Source organism: Dasypus novemcinctus, chromosome 1 (assembly GCF_030445035.2).
Source record: "Dasypus novemcinctus isolate mDasNov1 chromosome 1, mDasNov1.1.hap2, whole genome shotgun sequence".
Taxonomy (NCBI): Eukaryota; Metazoa; Chordata; class Mammalia; order Cingulata; family Dasypodidae; genus Dasypus; species Dasypus novemcinctus.
Window position 1 is genome coordinate 163103518 of NC_080673.1, and position 21482 is coordinate 163124999.

A 21482-nucleotide genomic window follows, 5' to 3' on the forward strand; every position below is an offset into this window, starting at 1 on the left:
TAGTTGTATTTTTTTCTTTTCTTTAGAAAATAAAACACAATTAGGGAATCAGACTTTGTATATCTTGTGGTAGTAGCAGACGCTCCTTGACTCCAATTAGGAACCAGGGTCTAAGCACAGGAATTGGCACATAATAGTTGTTAAATAAACATTTGCTTAATAAATCAATTAAAATGAACACAACAAAAATTCAAAACAACGGAAATTATAACAAAGTTTATTGGTTAATCCAGAAACATGACCATTTTTTTAAAAGTATAAACCAAATGATTGCCTTGGGTTAATAAGATGAGGCTTTTCCTGGGGAGACGCTCCAACTAACCAGCACAGCTCTTGCAGCGCTGAAGACCGTTCTCATTGCAAGCTGTACACTTCAGGGCTTTGAAAGAGTCTGTAAAGCAGTTGCGAAACACTGACATCTTGCTCCCATGGCACACGGAGCATGGATGAAAGCCAAAGCCTCCACAGGAGGGACACTCGTGTGGATGCTGCACTCTCTGGTGGAGGGGGACAATAAAGGGTGGAAAGTGTGTTAGCATGAATAGCTCATTCAGTCTCTCTGACTTCTGTACTTTGAATAGTCATAAAACAATATTTGCATGATATGGCTATGGGGTTCAAAACCCACCCACCAATTTTATTGGTTAGATCCAAGAGGGATAAAAGATGAAGTTATCCTGCATTGTATCACCAATGGCCATTTGTAGAAGAGGATTGGTTTGTAAGAATGGAAAATATTAGGTTAAAGACTACATCAGGAAACCTGTGATATGAAAACACATATTTACGAAACAAATAATTCCAGTCGATGGTCATTTGCATTAAAGGAAAATACTTTAACTTTCCATTTAATATCTCTTAAGAGCTTTATCTCTTGATTTATAAGATAGTACCACTAATCCCGAGTCTGGATAAAGCAGAAAACTAATATTTGGAAGTGTGAAGGAGTCAATATCAAGTGAAGATCCATCCTTACATTGCACATTTAAATAACGCTTTATTTTACAAAGAATTTTCACATAAATCATCTAAGAATCTTTCCCTACTCTACCCTCTACATTACCAGACACTATAAGGGACTTATAAATACCTATAAGGGAGATAATTCAAGCATCATTATCCTCATTTTATATATAAAATGCCCACAGAACTTTCCTCTGTAACTATCATTGTTCCTAACTTAAGAAAAGTTAAAGTACCTCTGATAGAAAAATAAAAGAATAAGTTGGCAACGTGTTGAAGATCATGTTTTGGAAATTACTTATATGTATTCTATTTGCATTTTTGAGTATTGTAACCTTTGCCGGAGTCTACTAACGGCATCTACCTGTTAGAGGGCAGGGATGATAAGAGGAGTCAGTGCATTAAAAAACAGAGAGACAAAAGAAGTGAGTTAATACTAAGCTTCTGGTATGAAAATTAGAAGATCGAAAAAATTTCAAAGCCTGGTTTTGTGAGAATATTTGTGAACATTAATTAGGTTAGGAAATGTGGAACCATTCACACACACACACACACACACACACCACTCAGACACACACTTAGCCAAACATAGTTACACATGCATATAACTCTTCTGTGGAGATTCACAATTGGGCGTAGTAAACTCTTCAACACCTATCTGCTTACTGAATTTAACATACCATCTCCCCAACACATGTAACTATGAGCACCCCTTTCCCAGGAAACACTATAATTCTCTCATCATTAGTGCCCTGTGAAATATACGTTGGAAAACAAACATTAGGGACACTACTGTCTTAAAATTTATATACTCCCAGACATTTTTCAGAAATGCATTTCTCTGTATAAAGCAAGATTCACTTGCAATTACAGTTTGACTTACCTATTACAAGATGGCAAAACTGTGTTATATCTCATTGTTAATGGCACAGAACTACTTTGATGAAAAGGAGTATTGCTGATCTGAATCACTCAAACAAGGAACTTTGTCAAGATTGCAGTGATTCAAGGTTCTTTCAAGACAATATGCTAAATTAGTGTCGAAATGTGGTTACTTCATAGGTGAGTTTTTGTCATTTCCTTGTGCAAGAACTCGCAAGAAATGGTATACTGGACTTATAATTTTGCATTATATTAAAAGGTTTTAGGGAAAAAACCCACCTTTAAGTAAAAACATACAGTAATGGAAAGGAATGTACAGTACTGTGAAAGTTAAATATTGAAGCGAATTAATACATAATGGGTGGTTCCTATCAAATTTTAGCAAGTAGAAAAGGTTGACAGACCCTTGACATCCAGAGCTATGATCAAAGGTCTTATTAAAAATATTACTGAATTTTATGGAAAGAGCACAAGTCAGAACAGATGCTGAGCAGCTTAAGTCCTGAACTGTACATACTTCTGGTTTCCTGGGTGAGTGGGGTTGTTAGATTTAACAAATAAAAATGAAGGTGTCCAGTTCAATTAGAACTTCAGATAAGCTATATTTGTTAGTGTAGGCACCACATGGAACATGCTTACAATGGAAAAAAATTATTCACTACTATTCTGAAGTTTAAATGTAACTGGGCATTATATATATTTATCTGGCAAACCTATGAGGAAGGAACTGCCAGGAAAGGAGATGATTGGAAGTTTTGGGACAGCAGGTATTTACAAACCAGTATTAAGTATTTCAATATTTTAAAAGCCAGTAAAAACGTGTTTTAATATTTTCAATAACTATTAATACTACAGGTGCACCAGTGCACCTTGTCTGAATAGCAATTCATAGTATTTCCCAAGACACTTCCATATGATCAAATTCTTGAATAGTGTATGCTTTTCTCCATAAAATACATTGTTATAAAAAAAAAATAGAATGAAGCTCAATTGGAATCTAAGTGTTGGGAAGCTTCCTAGGCTCACCCACTAGCTATATCACTTACTATGGACACCAACTAGCCTCACAGCACACAGAACCCAAAATGGTGACTCAGCAACATAAAAAATTGTTTTATACCATGGGCCTGCAAGATGACTTACAAAGATTACTTTCAAAGGGCCAAAATTTCAAATCTTAAATCCACTAATGCTAACTATTTTTATTAGGTTCTTGACAAGTTAGAATAAATACATTTCCTAAAATAAAATTAAAATATAAATACTAAAAGCTACATTTTCCTATTTAAAAGGAATCGCGAATATGCTGAGGTCTTCCTAGGATAGTGTCTTCAGAATCCATGCAATTCTATGATGAGATCTATGATCCAAATGATTGTTAAGAAGAGTAAATGAATTTATTCATGCAAAGTGAGTAGAATAATGCCTGGTACATAACAGGTACTCAATAAATATTAATTATAAGCCATTGTTTCATTAATAAATCCTTTTCTAGAGGGATTTATATTAATAACACCTGCCCCATGCTAAGTTGTTTGAGGGAACGCAAAGAAATAGGGGAGTTCCAATATATCCAAAAAGTCACAGACCTCAGGGAAAACTAATGAAATTACCTACAACCTATGTACTCATGTAGTCATATGGCACAACCTTTTTCTGTCATTCTCAGAGTCATTTTGTTTAAGTGACTCTTCTATACTTAATCTTCTGTCTTAGGGTCTTGCCACTGTAAGAAACAGAGAGTGAATATATCTCCATTCATGTACCAGTTCTAATGTATTTGATGAGACAGTTGGAAAGACTCTGAGGCCACTTTCATTCAGAAAATTAGCTGTCAGCCATAAATTTCAGAGAGGGAAGGGATGCCTTACTAACTATGTACAGTCTATGCCCAAGTCTCACACCTGACCAGATAGTTCCCTCAGTGGAGTCCATAAATCATGGCCAACCTTCTTTTATAGCACAAACTCAAATTTCAGGAACATAAAGAGTGTATCCCCAGTTATTTAATATAAAAACAGAATGATCTAATTAGGAGTTTTCAGTGTCTTCTTCAAGGTCAGAAAATTAATGCACTCATTATTTGTAACTTCAGATCACTTAATTCTAATTCCAGTAGAGTTTGAAATTCTCTTAACAATCCTGCTGAAGAAGATGCACCTTATTTGAATCTTTGCGACCATAAATGTGATCATCCAGATGAATTTATTAATGTAATGAATTGTCAGAGAGTGCACACTTGGCATATGTCTTAGTTCCTTGGCTGCTCAAGCAAATACTATGCAATGAATAGACTTAAACAATGAGAATTTATTAGCTCACGGTTTTGAGGTTGGGAAAAAGTACAAATTAAGGCTTCATCAAGGCAATGCTTTCTCCCCGAAGACAGGGGCATTCTGGGGCTGGCTGCCAGTGATCCTGGGTCCTTGGTTTTTCTGTCACATGGCAGTGCTCATGGAGGCCTTTCCTGGCCTTTTCCTTCTTTACGGGTTCTATTGATTTTGGCTTCAAGCCATTGCCTCAGTGGCTTCTCTCTGATATGTCTGAATTCCATTCTGCTTATAAATGACTCCAGTGATAGAATTAAGCCCCAACCTGATTGAGGGGGGTTATGCCTTAATTGAAATAACTTCATCAAATATTCCTACTTAAAATGGGTTCAAACCCACAGGAATGGATTAAGTTTGAGAACATGTATTTCTGTGGCAAACCACCACTATATATAATCCTGTCTAGATGGTTCTCCTCTGTCTATATGTTTTGTTTTAAACTATAGTCAACAATGTAATTCAGAAAATCCTTATTAAATACCCACTAAAGACCTCTCTGCCTGGCCAAGTCCCTAAGAATGTGAACAGAATCCTTGCTGATAATCAGTTTCCAGAACCCACAAACTGCAGAGTGGGGAAGGAAGCCACAGAGCAAAATGCAGACACTGAGGAAATTTGTAACATATAATCCTGAATGTATAGATCTGATTCTTGAGCTAGATGGGATGGACTGCTATAAACCTACTGAAAGAGATACTTACTTGATTTCAGAGAGAGGCAGACTGCATCGTTTAATTTCCCTGGTGACTTGGTCATACTCTGCTGCTATTGTCTCTGAAAGTGCTGTGTCCGCCCCACACCCATGGGGAGCTCTGAAAGGCCATCATCCAGACTGCCTCTTCTCTAGGGAGGTCCAGAGCAGTTTTGATAGCTCTGAGGCCTGAATGGACAGTCTATGCAATTTCAGACATCCTCATTATGTAGCTAGGGAACTTGGCATCTGCTCTTCAGTAACAATAAATATGTAGTCACTAGCCCTCAGGGGAGAACCAGGCTAAACAATTGTTACAAGCTTTACAAAAAAATAAGTACAGAAAATGGATATCATACTGGCTATTTGTCTAAGAATGAAAAATAAATGTTTGCTTGTCTCTCCAAATTAAGAAAAAAAATTACATGGCAAAATTTTACTTAAAGCGTCTCTGCCATCTGAGATCTCCACCCTCCTAGTGCCTGCCATAATAAGATTTATACTAACATTTCTTAGGGTTCCCTTGGATTTCTCTATGGATACCAACAAGATCAGCTAACTGTCTTGGTTATCATTTTGCAGAACCCCTAGACAACTCTTTGCTTCTAATCTCTAGCCCATTCATTAATATAAACAAATGCATTAATATATACACAAAGAAATTTTACAAAGAAATTATATTTTCGTTCATCCCTTTTACCCATGTTCTCTTACATGAAATAATAAGTTTTCTGTTTTATTCGGCCTCCAAAAAACATTGGGTCAAAGAGAATTTATTCATCTATTCATTCAAAACACATTTATTGAGGGCCTCTTCTATGTCAAGTCCTGTTCTAGGCCCTAGAAGTAAAGGACACATCAATAGAGAAGAGAGTCTCTGCCTACATGGAGCAATTACTAGAAAGTTGACCTGCATGGGTATCAAGAAAGGTAAACTGTTTTCCCAGGAATAGAACCCTCATTGGTACAACCAGTTCTATTCAGTCCAATTTTCTATACCAGTGATTGCCAAGTTTTACTTGTTTCTGCTGCCATATTTGAGGCCATTGACCATTTTCATCAACAAGTCAGACCCACTCAGTTTATAGTAGCCTACCATGGTGGTATTCATTGAGTTGCAGAATTAAGAAACTATCGACTCCATGGGATAAAAATTCATGAATAGCTAAGTCAATCTTTAAAAAGACATCTAATAAGGGAAAATCACCCTAACAGACTCTAAAAGATGTTACTAAACCACAGAAATAAAAACAGTGTGATACTGGTGACGCGAGAAACAAATAGATCAATGGAACTGCCTAAAGAACTCGGAGAAAGACCCAAGAATATATGAGGATTTAAGTCAACATAAAGTTTGCACAGCAAATCAATAAGGAAATAGTAAATTATAGAAACTAGGACCATATATTAAATAAAGAACTGTAGATGGAAGAAAGATCTAGATGTGAAAAATTATAAAGTTATTAGATGAAAATGTCAGATAATATCTTTGTGACCTTAACATGGTTCTAAACAAACATTCAAAAGCACAAAATATAAGGAAAAAATGATTGATATGATATTTTAATAAATGAGTATTACTGTTGGATGGACATCATGAAAGAAGCAAAAGAACAGGAGGAAATGTTAACGATGACTAAATGACTAAAACCAACCAGGAATTAAGTCTACAATATATAAAGAACGCCTACAAATCAGTTTTAAAAACCCACAATTTCAAGACTTTTAATGCATGAAGTATATGAATACACAATTTACAGAAGAATTAGAGATATCTTACAAGCATATAGTTAAATGCTTAAATCCACTGGTAACCAGAAAAATGTAAATTAAAACAAAAAGCTGATATTCATTTCTCTCTGATCTCTGGCAAAAATTAGAAAACAAGATAATTCCAGATATTAGGGGAAATGTAGAAACATAGGAATCCTCATTCTCCAGAGGAGAGAGTGTTGTTGACTAATGCAGTCATATGACACCATCTAAAAAATTAGGTATATGCATAAACTACTATCCAGCAAATTTTACTTCCAAGGAAATCTGTAAGGCAACAAGTTCCTTGCAAAGCAGTTTGTTTGAGGGGTAGAGGCTACCTGGGAGTCCATCAGTGGATAAGTGAATAAATAAAAAATAGCAAGTAAGAGTCATAAAGCTGTGCTGTCCAAAGGTGTGGACACTGGCCAATGTGACTATTTATATCTAAATCAAGTAAAATTAGATAAAATGTAAAAATTAGTTCTTTGGTCACACTAACCACACTAAGTACTCAATAGTCACATGTAGCTAGTGGCTACCATCATGAACAAAGCAGATATAGAATATTCCATCATCACAGAAAATTCAATTGGACAGTACTACAATGGAGAAGTATGGAGTAGTTAGAAATAATGGATGAAATGCTCACATAGCAATATAGATGGTTCTTAGAAACATAGTTCCTAGTGAAAAATTGGAAACAAAATTAGAAATATTATATAATACCATTTACATAAATTAAAAATATGTGCACAGGAAGTGACTGTGGCTTAATCAATTGGACTCCCATCTACCATATGGGAGGCCTGGGTTCACATCCCAGGATCTCCTTTTGAAAGCAAGCTAGCCCACACGTGCTGTGGAGAGCTGACAGCCTGCGCACTGGGGAGAGCTAGCACAGCAAGATGACGCAACAAAGGGAGACAAGCCAAATACACAAAGAAAGGTAATACCAAGAACACTTTGATAATTACCCAGAAAGAAGAAAGTTATAGGAATTCAAAGGTAAGAGAGATGAAAAGTGATTTTTGAAAAAATTGATACTGCAGATGGGCCTTGAAGACTGAAGAAGGAAATGAGGAATGGAACAATATTCTAGGTAGACTGAACAATTATCCCAAAAGAGTGGTAGTCAGAAAGCACAAGAAATCACAAAAAGTTGTTTCTTTTGACTAAAATACGGTAGAGAATCCAAAATGAAGTTTTAATAGAGACAAGTCCAAAAGGAGTTGACTCACCAAGACACAACACAGCCAGATGGATGCTTTCTGCCCCAGAGCAACTATTAACACACTCCTTTTACTCTCAGTGTCTCAGTTTGAATGATAAAGTATATGGTCTCCCTACATAGAGGAAAAAAGTCTACTAAAATAGGTTAGACAAGAGGTGATAAGGACATCATCATATATTTGTTTGATGTATGATATATTTGAATAAGTATTTTTGATGCTGTAGTTATAACCATAGGAACAAAACCTAAAATGTGTTCCTTGGGAAAAGTAATATTCTTTTATCTCTAGAAATAATGAGCTGGCCACAGAAAAATAAAATGCTTTAAGTGACAAATTATAGATATACTACAAGAAAATTGTCGGATTTGGAATACCTCATTGATGTCTCTATTACAGAGAATCATCAGGTACAAAAGAAAGCTGATCAAAATGTTTTAATTTAATAATACATGGTTATTAGAAGCTAACAGAAAAGTCACGTTAGCTAAAGCAAAACAAGGCAGGTGATGTCCAATTAAAACTGCCGCATGTAAACTATTATATATTTGTAAGAATGTAGGGGAGGGGGAACTCAATTAAGAAATCCAATTACAACCAGTATGTGTTTAACATTTTGATTACTAAAATCAGTTTCTAAAAGTACAATTACCTCAATTTTGGTTAAGAGGTCTTGCAGTTCTCCTGATTCATTCATTGACAAAATTTTCTCAGCACCCTATTAACAAGAGAGGGTTGGGGGAAAAGAAAATCCATTTTGTTAGTATTTAAGGAAATAAAGGTCTAGCCAGGAAAGTTTAACCCACAAAATACTAAATAGGATTCCTCCCGTCAGACCTGAGTAAATAAGGCTTACTGCAGGCTAGAGAAAGCTTGTCAGCGGCGAGCGCTGTGAGGCCCATGGCCAGCAGGTAAGTCCAGATACAGAAGGGTCTAACCCACCCTTCAGAGTTATTCAAGGGGCCTAGCGTCAGCTTTATCACTTGGGAAAGGAAGCCTTTGAGTAAATCATCATCCTGGGTTGCCTCTGCCCTAACACCCCAGTCCTGGACATGCCCTCCTTGGAGCCATGCATGCGAAAATGACAGCTGCTAAACACCTTCATCCTCATCATCAACACCATTAAGCACCTATTGTGAGGCACCAAAATCACCTCATTTGATATGATAGACTATCATTAACAGGAACTGAGTCAGATTGAATAATAATTCCAAGGTAGCCCGGAGGGAAGGTAGAGTAAAAATTGAACATAAGTATTAGACTTACTCTAGAGCCAATGATAATTAACTTCTAAAATGTTCCTGCAAAGTGAGAAAGGGAATAATGTATGCAGTTCACAAAAACCTCATTGTGCTTCTTCAAACTACCCTCTGCTTCCCATTCCTTTCCTCATCTTACAATGCCTCTCTCCAGTTTCCAATATATACTCAGAGAGAGAGAGGAAGGAAAAATTGGAGAAGTTATTTCTAACCAAAGGTACGGACCATGTCTGCCTTGTCCACATCATATCCCGAGAGTTCAGCACCATTACTGACAAACAGTGTGTGTTGAATTAATGTTTGCTTAATGAACAAGACAGGGAGAAGTATCATCAAGCAACCAATACACTTTTAGGATTCCTATTTGTGCTAGGCAGGATGGAAAACTCAAAGCCATTTAAAAAATAAAAAGTTTCCGGTTCTTAAGAGTCTGCAATATATTTTTATGTAAACACACAAAAAAAGTAAACCACAAGGTAGAAAGGAAAAAGATAATGCAGAACAAAGGTGGGCTAGGAAACCGTAAAAGGAAAAAAAAAGATTTCCTCTGTGTATTGAGCGTAGAGAAGGCTTTTCTGAGCATGGCAGCATTTGATCTGGCTCTTGACAACATGGTGAGATTTCTGAAATAGGGTAGGCAAGTCCTGTAGTGAAGCAAAGGAATCTTTAGTTCTTGGTTTCATTTTTGTTCACTTTATCTTATATAAGTCATATCATCTTAATCACTATCAGAAATGTCAATTTGATATATTAGAAAGCAACTATGAATGAATACACAGGGCTACAGAGAATATATAGAGCTCTGCAAGGCAGGTTGTATTCTTTTATTTGTTTGTGTTTGGCTAGGAATACAGAAGTGACGACACCAAAATTGAGAACAAAGGTAATGAAAACACTGTAACAAAACATTCAAGTCTAAAACTTAGCAATAAAGGTTAATATTTTAGTTTTGCTGCATTCTATTTCTTCTAGGACTTAGCTCAGCTAAGATGGAAAAAGCCACTGGGGAATTTGGTACACCAACTCAGGCAGTAAGGAGAATATATGCTTCATTTTTCTTGAATGCAGGAAAATACACAATGACTCCAAACAAAATGAATGTTCCAGAAAAGCTATCACCTGTGCATCTTAGTTCCTTTTTTAAGGCAGCACCATGCCTTAAATCAGTTGTTTAGAATACAGAGCATAAGTGAAAAACGGACCTACCTCGTTAAATGCATAAAATTTGTTCTGTCTCAACCAAATAATTCCTGCACCACTACCGTGAAAGCAGATTAGATTTCAGGAGAAATGCAGGCTTTGCTCACATCAAGCAATGTACGTAAAGGCAGAAGAGTCACTGCTCTTCAGGATATCTGGGTGCATCATTCAGTTAGTCTACCAAATGCTTAAGGTCCGAAAAACCTTCTCTGTAACAGAGAACTGAATGCTGAGTACCTCCTTCCCTTTCTCAACTGCTGCTGTTCAGCAGGCCGACTCTCTACCTTGAACTGGCCTCATCAGAATTTTCCTTGAAACCAGCCCTCTCTCTGTGCCACATGCTGAGCAGTAACAACGGCCAAAATCTTATGTCCCTGACCCTACTTGACCCTGTCATGACCACACCTAAGTGCAAGATGCTACAGGGGAGGAGAGGGAAATCAGAGGGTCCCCCTCTCTGATCCTAAACATTGGCAGCAGCAGGATGGGGACACACTCCTCCCATTCTGAGGTTTGGGACAGTAATCAGGGCAGCTCTCATTCTGCCCTGTTCTGCATGGCATTTGTGTATTCTCAACATCTCATTCCATCACTGTTTGCCATCAAGGGCATTCCAATTATTACTTGGCTAACAGAGAAACCCTTGTGTCCCAAAACAAAAGCATATGTCCTTAAACATTGGCATTCTCAGGAAATATTTTATTCCTGGGTGGTATTTGTTTAGAAATATCATGTGTGATGTTATTACTTTTAAAATGTAACCACTCCACTCATTCTGTTATCTGGCATTGTTTACCAAAGTTTCCAGGATACCTATGGAAATATTTCTAGAAGATTATCTAAATGATCCAGAATCAATTTTATGAAAATTAATACAATCCTGAAAATGGTAATATTGATGTATTAAGTACTTAATAGACATTGGCTCTTTTAATCATCCATACAAAGTCATCATTGTTACCTCAATTTTTAAAATAAAGAAAGTGGAGTTTGAAGAGAGTAAGGAACTTGTCCAGGGCCTTTCAGTTTGTCAATACATGATCTGGCCAGATCTTTAATCCATGTCTAGTGGATTCCAAACCCCACATTTTACCCATTTACCACTTACCACCATATGGAATGTAAGTGGTATAATACACTGTATTAATGAAAAAATGGCACATACAACTCCTAGTTTACAGAAAATGAGCATCTATAGCTAGCACTCGCTATTGAGTAAGTACCCAAGAAGTTCAAGTGAATGAAAGGTTTCACTGCAATATGTCTGCAATGACTCCAAGTGAAACAAATGTGCCAGGGAAATTATGGAATGTCCCAGAGCTTTTCTTCTCTCAGCACTGTGCTTTAGTCAGTTGCTTAAAATATATTGCATATGCCAGGAAAGGCCCTCTTCATTACCCTTCAGTACATAAATCAGTTCTGCTTCACCCAAACACTTCTCACCTTGATATTCTGAACACTGACTTGTGACATATGGACAAGTTGCTTTATTTTACATTTAACAAGTTTTGCAGACTGTATTTAGTCAGTCAAGGGGTGCTGATGTAAAATACCAGAAATTGGTTGGTTTTTATAAAAGGTATTTGTTTGGGGTAGAAAGGTAAGTTACTTTCCTCACCAAAGTGTTTTGCCATGTGTTGGAGCAAGATGGCTGCTGCCATCTGCCATGGTTCAGGTTTCCTGGGTTCCTCTCTTCCCAGGGCTTACTTCTCTCTGGGCTCAGCTGCTATGCTCACTCTACAAGACCAGTTGTAGATTATTAGGCAAACGGTTCTGTGTCTCTCCCCGGGGCTTCTGCCAAGTGTAAGGAACTATCTCTATTCCTCTTCGTTCTTCTCCTGTGTGTTCATTTTCTGGATTCCAGCTCAAAACTCCAGCATCAAAAAAACTTCAGTCCTGTCCTTTTCCATGCCTTTTTTCTGTGAGTCCCCGCCAACGGGTGGGGGCTCAACATCCTACTGACATGCCCAATCAAAGCCGTAATCATAATTTAATCATACCCAGGTACAGGCCGGTTTACAAATATAGTCAAATATCTATTTCTGAAATTCATAACTATATCAACTGCTACACAGACTAAAACGAGACAGTCTATGTATTATTTCCTCACATATAGATTACCAAGGAAGACACCTACACCTTCAATAAGCAAGAAAAATGCAGGAAAAAGAAGTCAGCACCCTAATGACTAGGACTGCCAAAACCCTTACCTGCTATTTTAAAACCAAGAATGTGCAAAACGGGACCACTTTATTCATTCATGCATACATGCATTTATTCACTTATTTCTGCAGTCAACACTATTTTCTGAGTCCCTATTGCGAGGCAGGTGCTATGTTAAGTGTTAGGAATATAACAATAAGCACAAAATGGTTCCCCATTCCTGAGGGATTGGGAAGTCACTTGGGAGAAACAGGTATTAATCAAAAGACCAATGAACAAATGTAAACTTATAATTGTTATAAATACTACAAAAAAAAAGAGATAGGTACAAGATACTGTGAAAGCATATAAAAAGGTTTATTTAACCTAAATTAAATTGATTAAGTTATTCTTTTTAGGAAGAATAAGAGTTAAATGCACACATGGAAGAAAAGAAAGAAATTAATTAGGACAATAAGATTACAAAATATTCTATGAATGTGGCCCTTTGTGTTCATCATGACCTCCCATTCAAGTTAAAAAGAGAAATTATGTTCAATGAAATCTCCTACAAGCATTGTGGATTGTTGCCTTAAAGGAAACAGGTAAGATACTAAGTCATGTTGTAAGCAATCTATTTTATTCAACAAGCTGAAGAAAATAAGAGAATGTTCTAAAACTAGCTAGTATTTAGCACTTTTTTATTTTTTTTTCTTCTTTATTTTCTTTTAAATGTTACATTAAAAAAATATGAGGTCCCCATATAACCCCCACCCCACCCACGCCACCCCTCCCACATCAACAAACTCTTCCATCATTGTGGCACATCCATTGCACCCGGCGAATACTTTCTGGAGAACCGCTGCAGCACATGGACAGTGGTCTACATTGTAGTTCACACTCTCCCCCAGTCCACCCAGTGGGCCACGACAGGACACACAACGTCCAGGATCTGTCCCTGCAGCACCACCTAGGACAACTCCAAATCCTGAAAATGCCCGCACATTATATCTCTTCTTCCCTCTCCCAACCGTCAGTAGCCTCCGTGGCCACCCTCTCCACATCACTATAGTTTCTTCCCTTACTAATCACAATAGTTCCCCAGCAGACCACCAGTAAGTCCACTCTAATCCATACTCTATTCCTCCATCTTGTGGACCTAGGGTGGCTATGTCCAGTCCCCCTCTACATCAAGAGGGGGCTTAGATTCTACATGGATGATGGATGCAATTCTCCTGCTTGCAGCTGTAGGCACTCTTGACTCCCTGATGTGGTGGTTGACCCTCTTCACCTCCCTGTCAGCTGGCCAGGGTAAGCCCAAGAAACCAGAGGGTAGGAGCTTTTAGCACTCTTTTAGATCTCTGGGAAGAGTTATTAGGTCATGAGTTTCCAAACACCATTGAAACAATGCAAATAAAAATATTTAACCATTTTTTCTCAAAAAGCATGTAAAACACAGAAATCGATTTTAGTTATCTACATGCTTATATCAAGCTTCTGGAATTCCACTGGAACACTAATGTTTGAAAACTATTGACCTAAACATATTTGCAGGTCCCAGAAGAACTAAAACATGTTCACATTAACGAAAAGCAAACACAGAAAAGATCAGCTGTTCCCTCTTCTGTGCCCTAATGCATGGTGAACCTAGTGGTGATTGCAAGGACTATGACTTCTTCAGCACTCTGTCTGGTGTACCACAGATAGTCAATAGGTATTTGCTATATTAATATCTTCTGCATTCTTGGAATAAATGCAACTTTAAATTCCAGTCCCGTTTTTATTTTAATGCCTGCTGCTTCAAAAGCAAGTAAGGGCATAACACAAAATGTAGCTTTGTGGAGATAAACCTGCAAAGGACAAAACTAATGTGATATAAACAAAGAATTCTAGATACCTAGAAAAGTGAAGGGGATGAAAACTGTAGAAATGATTTCTCCTAAATGCTTCTTCTCTCAGCTGGGCACTTGACAGGCATAGAAAAGTAAACCCCTGGGAATCTCACTCTCTCAGAAGGACCAGGAAGCTAGGATTCTATATTAGTGGCTGTTAAAGGTTTCTTCTGCTACGTAATCAGGAAAGGGATGACAGGGGTGGTATTCAAGTAGCTCATCCCTAGCATACTGCCTGCCAAAGGACGTGTTCAATAAGTGTTGCTCTGGCTGCCATGCTTACCAGAATGGGAGGTTACATCAACTCTGCCTGGAGATGGGTCAGCTGAGTCCTATTAACAGAGTCAGATTTTACTCCAACTATCAGCTTTGGATCTCCTCCAGGGCATTAGCAGACTCCATTGAGTCCCCAGAGTTCTACCACAAACACTTATGCCTGGAAAATGTACAAAGTAGGTGTAGTAAGTAATATCTCATCAGTGTCTTTAAAAACTCAGTAAAGGCTCCAACTGATAAGCTCATTCTAAAGAGCATGTTTTCCCTGTGTCCCTGGCAGGAAGAATTAACTGAAAAATTAACTAAACGAGTTGTTCTATGCAGTTATGTAATACAGACGTTGGGTATCTAAAAATGCTTTCCAAAGGGAGTAATATTATTTTTATATAGTTAGTGCTGAGCCAGTTTTTTCAGAGTAGGTATAAAGATCAGTTTCCCATTGAGACTAATCCTGATTTGTGGGAACAAAACCATATTATCAAAATAGATAATCTTGAGGATGAATCATTTGCTTTTCTGTGGCAGAAGGACATCTCTCTAGTTCCTTTCAAATTACTATCAAATCACATAAAAGTGATATTAAGTCACTATGTTAAAAAGAAAAAATAACTAGTTGAGGATTGAGGTGGAAAAAGCTAGAAGACTGTTCTATTTAGTAAATTTATTTAGATTATTGCCTGCTGTGCCACAAAATTCTTTATGCATAAATTGATTTTTTAGAGAGCAGTTTTTAAGTTTATCAACTTTTTAATTGATAAGACCTGAAATTAAATTCTGGCTCTTCCATGTACATGTTAACTTGGACAAGTAGTTTAAAATGTATAAGCTTCAGTTTCTTCATTTGTAAAATGAGTAAATTAATGTTTACAAGGTTATTGTAATTATCACTGTATTAGTCAGCCAAAGGGGAGCTGATGCAAAACACAAGAAATCTTTTGGCTTTGACAAAGGGTATTTATTTTAGGATAGAAGCTTACAGTCACAAGGCCCTAAAGAGTCCAACTCAAAGTACTATAAAAGGTACTTTCCCATCCAGAGTCTGTTGCCATGTGTTGACCCAAGATGGTAGTCTATGTCTGCAAGGGTTCAGGCTTCCTCTTCCTCCCAAGGCTCTGTGGTCCCAGCTTCTTGCAATATCAGCTGTAGGCTGGGATAAGTTTCATCTCTCTCCCGGGGCTTGTTCCTCTCCAGGTTCAGCTGTTTTGTTCTCTCCACAAGGTCAGTTGTACACCATCAGGCTCTCTAAGCCTTGTCAGGGACTCAATTCTCTCCAGGCTCAACTACTCTCCTCTTTCCACAAGATCAGCTTTTAACTCTCAGGTGAGTAGCTCACCTCTCTTCCCGGAGTCTCTGCCATGTCTAATGGAGATTTCTTTCTTTCCTCATGTATCTTTTTCTCTGTGTGTTTACCTCCCAGGACTCCAATATTAAAACTCCATCTAACTCTTCTCCCATGTCATTTTATGAGTCCCCAGTTACCAAAGGGACAGGGATTCAATGTCCTATTAATGTGGACCAATCAAAGCCTTAATCATAATTTAATCAAGTAAAACTGAAACCTCTGAATCCAATGCAATATAATATGCCCAGAGGAATAGAACAGTTTACAAACATAATCCAGTATCTATTTTTGGAATTCGTAAATAATATCAAACTGCTACAATCATACAAGATAACATGAAGAATCTAGAACATGACATGACATATAGTAGGAATTCAATAAATGGTAATTATTGATATCTTCATAAGAGCATTTATAACTTACAACCAATGTCCAGGTCTTTAAATTAGGGTACTTCAGTTAAGGTATGGCCCAGGGTGGGTCTTAATCCTTTCACTGAAGTCATTTATAAAAGGGCTGAAGAGAGAGATAGATGAAGAAACAGAGAGAGCACCATGGAAGCAAAAAGCTGAAAGCAATTAAACCTGGAAGAAAAGGGAGAGACCAGCAGACATTACTGTGTGCCTTGCCACGTGACAGAGGAGTCCAGGATCACGGGAAGCCTGTCGTCAAGAAGAAAGCATTACCTGTTGATGCCTTGATTTGGACGTTTTTCTCAGCTTTGAATCTATAAGTTTGTAAGCTCAGAAACTCCTATTGTTAAAAGAGAACCCATTTTATGGTATCTGCTTTCAGCAGCCTAGTAAACTAAAATAGTTATTAAAAAGAAAATTTGCACACACTTTGAGGACTTTCCAAGCTGTAAAAGTTCTCTGCTACATGATAGAATGTTTAAAATGTTCTTTATTATGGAAGATTCATCTAGCTTTCAACTCTGAATAGTCAAAAGACCAAGAGCAGTTAGTGAACAACATTGCTGAAGAATATTGAGTTAATATTTTTTTCTAGGACAATATGGATATTTAATCACTCAGCAAGAAAAATACTTGAGAAAGATTCACATCATGAGAAAAATTGAGAAACATAATTATTTGATCAAAATGGCAATTAACAGATTCCATTAATAGGAGAGAGTGCCAACTTGAATGGGCTTTCATCCCAGATTGGATCCTAGGATATTTATATATGAATAGGTTACTAAAAATCTATCACTGCAGCCCCCAACACATTCAATAAAACTTACAAACTTACTTTATCTTTCATGTTACTATTCAGTAACATGATCCAAGGATCAAAGATGTCATCCTCAGTTGACTCCTAGAAAGACTTCTCTGCAGGTTACTGAAGTTTATGGTTATGAAATAAGGCAAGGACCCCATTTCTATAGAGTCCTCTAATGTTAAAGAGTCATAAGTTGCCTAAAAATGGTTATTTTTAAGTTCACGGAAGTAACTGAGTATATCATTCAGAAATCCACCAGGCAATGGATGGTATGCTTAAAGAGTTTAGTTGAAGAGATTTTAATGAACTTTAATCTATAGAAATGCGAACCAGGTTAAGTAAACTAACAAGTTTTGGTGAAGCCCCTAGGGACTGACAACAATGGGATGCCATTTTATCATCCTTAGGTTTAAAATTAAGTGTAAAAAGTATGGTGTTTGCAGAATCTAACGAGATAGATAGTCATGGGGAAAAAAACTCAGAGGAGCTTAACTGCCAAATCTTTATGTGGTGAGCAGAGGAAACAAATATCCCAACCTCACTCACATTTCCTGCTCTAGTTTCTCACTGTCTGAACCCAACTGGGAAGTCAGAAGACAAGGAGCATGTGTGATATAGTCTATAAAGTCTGTTCTCCCTTGGGCTTGAGCACAAAGTAAGTCAGAGAGGGGCAGAGAGTAGATCTGAAAGGGAGAACGGAAAGTAACCAGCATTACTTTCCTTCTGTTGAGACTGATCCCTGTTTGTGTTCATTTATGGTGTGCTTCCAGATCAAGAGACTGAGGATGATGAGAACTTTTGTACAATCCTGTACTAAGAGGCAGTGAATCATTTGGGTAAGACATGTTGGGCGGCTGTTACATTAAGGTTAAGATTGTGAGCACAGTCATACTTTAAGCCAAATTGTCTCTGCTACTTACTAGCTAAATTGTCTTGGGAAAATTACTTAATCCCTCAAAACCTCAATTTTCTCAGAACACAATATGAAGGTAAAATATCTCTACCATATAGGATTGTAAGAAATAAATGAAATAATTCAGGTTAAGTATTTAGCATAGTGCCTGGCCATATAGAGCCTTGGTAAAAAGAATATTTGTTTATTCTTGTTGTTGTTGTTTTCAACAGCAAAAAGTAAGGCTTATTACTTACAACAAGAATTTTCCTTTAAGACTACTTCAAAGAGTCTTTTTGGAAATTTCATTGTTAGCTGCTTCCTTTTTTAAATCAACTGGAATGACTTCTCTTATAGGTAGTATCCTCCTTTTCTTACATAGTATGGAAAGAGTACTAATTACACCACCCACTGTTACTATCCATCCTCCATTCTTCCATTTTGTTAGAAAGTCTCCTGAAATTTATTTGGGCATAGCATATAGTGCTCAGTCTCTCTTGTGGTTAGGAGCAGTTGTGTGACTAAGTCTTTGCCAGTGAGATGTGAGCAAAGTAATTTACATAGCTTCCAGTTCATACTCTTAAAAAGCAAGCTGATTGTCTTGTTTTTCCTCTCTCACCTTTTAACAGGCTGGACTGGAAATAGGCTATTTTTAACCATGAAATGAGAGCTTATCCTAGTAAAGGGAGATGCAATAAGATAGACAAATCATTTTTGGAGTAGACACAAAGTCTATTCTTAAGTCACTTTTATTTGAAAAACAAACATCTACCTTGCTGGAACCATCTTTCTCTCTCTCTCTCTCTCTCTCTCTATATATATATATATATATATATGGATAGAGAGAAAAAAAGGATGGATAGAGAAAACAACAGACAGAGAGAGGATGAGGATGATGTTAGAAGGCATAAAAGGGAGCCCAGCACAAGTTCATATGTACTGCCTAAAATTTAAGGATTTTTCCTAGCTACAAGACTTAAGAAAAGAAGTAAAACAGGGTGGTAATAAAAACTATTTCATCCATTTCCTTCAGGAACTTTTCCTGCCAGAGTGTCACCTATCTGGAGATGCGAAAGAAATGGATACATAGAATCCTGCCGGGGGGCAGGTTGAAGGAGGATGAATAAATCCTCATCTCTAAACCTGACTTGAGAATAGAACCTGGTACTCCTTTGTCATCTCCTTTTGTCTTGGCCTCTATGGCCTCCAAAGAAAGCAAAGTGACAAGGCCTCTGTGTTTCTTCTCTTGAGGACCTTGGATATTCTGTGGGTAGGACAATGACAAGAGAAAAGTTCTTTCTAAGCAGGTGTGGAAGGAGAGAGTTGATTAATGACATGGTAGCAGACCCGAAGGAGAAGGCTCCAATAATAAGCACCTACCATTTACCCTGGGCTCTATAAGCATCACTCATCTAATCCTCACACTATCCCTGCAGGTTTTTATTTTAAAATCTTCAATTTTAAAAATAGAGAAACTGGAACTAAAAGAGATTGTTCAAGGTCACACAGGTAGCAGTTGGCAGAATCAAGATTCAAATCTATGTCTATCTAGCCTCATATCCCATACTCTTCTCCATTAATTTAATTTTTCAATTAATTTAACAATAATTTTGTTTTAAAAAGATCTATCACTTAGGGAATCTGGGACCATAAAATGTGATACTAATATATGTCAAACAATAGTCCAATATAAATGTTTTCTATCTGAACTATAAGCACTTAATAAACCATATCTATTACTATTATTATATTATTATTTTTATATACTAATCACATACCACAAAAGTAATATGAGTTTTTATCTAATGTTTAATGATTATAGACAATAAAGAACATATGTTTTAGATTTTCTCATTCTTTATGCTACTCCTCATTGAGTACTTCAACATTTCATTCATGACTTAGTATAGGCAAACTTATTATGCTATGAAGGAGTTTTGAGCTATGAATCTCCTACTTTTCTTCCCATATCAGATATCAGAGATGAGGATTCAACACAAAAGGAAATGAATTGAAATAGTGGTGGTTGATTGAAGGATGCATGCAGGCCTGCTTCAGGGCAATCCAGAGAGTTAATATTTAGACTCCTTATTCAGAGTATGAAATAACTCAATAGCTATTCCTTTTATGGCCATTTAGGTTACCAGTCATTTAATAAGGAAAATCACAAACATAAATAAAAGCTAATATACCAAATACCAGAAAGGTGAAATAGACTAAGAGAAATGAAAACATATTTGTAGCAAAACTAAAATAAAAAGTAGATCCTGAGACAAAAAGAAGTTTAATATAATCAACAAAACTAGATAAAACTTAAGTAAAAACTTGGAAAAAGATGTCAGTACAACAAGGTATTATAACCTAAGTCACAGTATTCTAAGTAAATGAAGAAAAGTGAGCCCCCAAAATGTTTTAAAAATAAAACCCAATCAGCAAAAATATCTGAAAATATAAAATTAATTGGTTAAGATATTATGAGGTATGAGAATAAAAACCAAATTAATTAATCTCTTTTCCTAATTACTCTCAATCCCAGATCCTGTTAATGATACAGCATTTTTCAAACTGTAGAAGTGTACTTATTTACCTGTTCATTCTCTGCCCCACAAACCATGCCACTGCTAGAACACACTGTCCATAAAAGCAGAAAACACTTCTATATCATTCAAGTCTGTATATAACTAACACCTCATGTGAGACCAGACTCATATTAATTTCACATATTTGCTGAATGAAGGACCATGCTGCAGGCTTCCTTTCCAAAGCTTTGACCTTTCTACTGGACAAAATTCAGAACAGAAGAACAGAAAGCAGGGTGCTTGGTCTCCTGGTTTTCTCCCATGTCTAGTTTCCCACTCCCCTGGATGTGCTGCCTATCCTAGACATTGGTGTTAGGTGGAATTCTGTGCCCTGGCTCATTGGTGTTTGCATTCTGATTTCAGACTCTCTTCCCACAGTGGCATTTTATTCTTGAACAATATAAGGTTGAACAATATGGTGTTGCCATCATTGTCAAAATGATCAAATATCACCAATATCTTATGGTTCAGCCTAATAAATATACATCAGTACACACACAAAAAACCTAGAAGTAAAGGTAAAGGATGTTCCACAGATAATAAAGTGCACCTACCCAGTCTCTCAAAATCTACTACAAAAGCAGGTACTTTCTGAAATTAAGTGCCAGAAACACCTCAGAAACTAAACTCTGGCTCAATACCAGTCTTATCTACATCAGACTAAGTTTCAGTGCCTCCTTTTTCTGTGAAGTCAAGATAAACTATTCATCTGTTTGCCTCTGGGATTTGTGAGCAACATGAAAGAGGACAGAAAACATGAAAAAACATGGCATTGGTACATCTAGCCCAGCACTCAGAGTCAAATCAACTAAAATATAAGAAGGCTATC

General features: G+C 37.0%; 1 protein-coding gene across 1 annotated transcript in view; it reads right to left on the minus strand.

Moving 5' to 3' along the window:
- Positions 1–317: 317 nt before the first annotated feature.
- The window catches only part of GRXCR1 (glutaredoxin and cysteine rich domain containing 1), a 168093-nt gene continuing 146928 nt past the window's right edge, over positions 318–21482 (minus strand). Inside the window, exons 3-4 of the mRNA XM_004448744.4 lie at positions 8503–8568; positions 318–497 (exon numbers count right to left, since the gene is read on the minus strand). Coding sequence (XP_004448801.1) covers positions 318–497; positions 8503–8568 — 246 coding nt within the window. The remainder of the gene's footprint in view (positions 498–8502; positions 8569–21482) is intronic.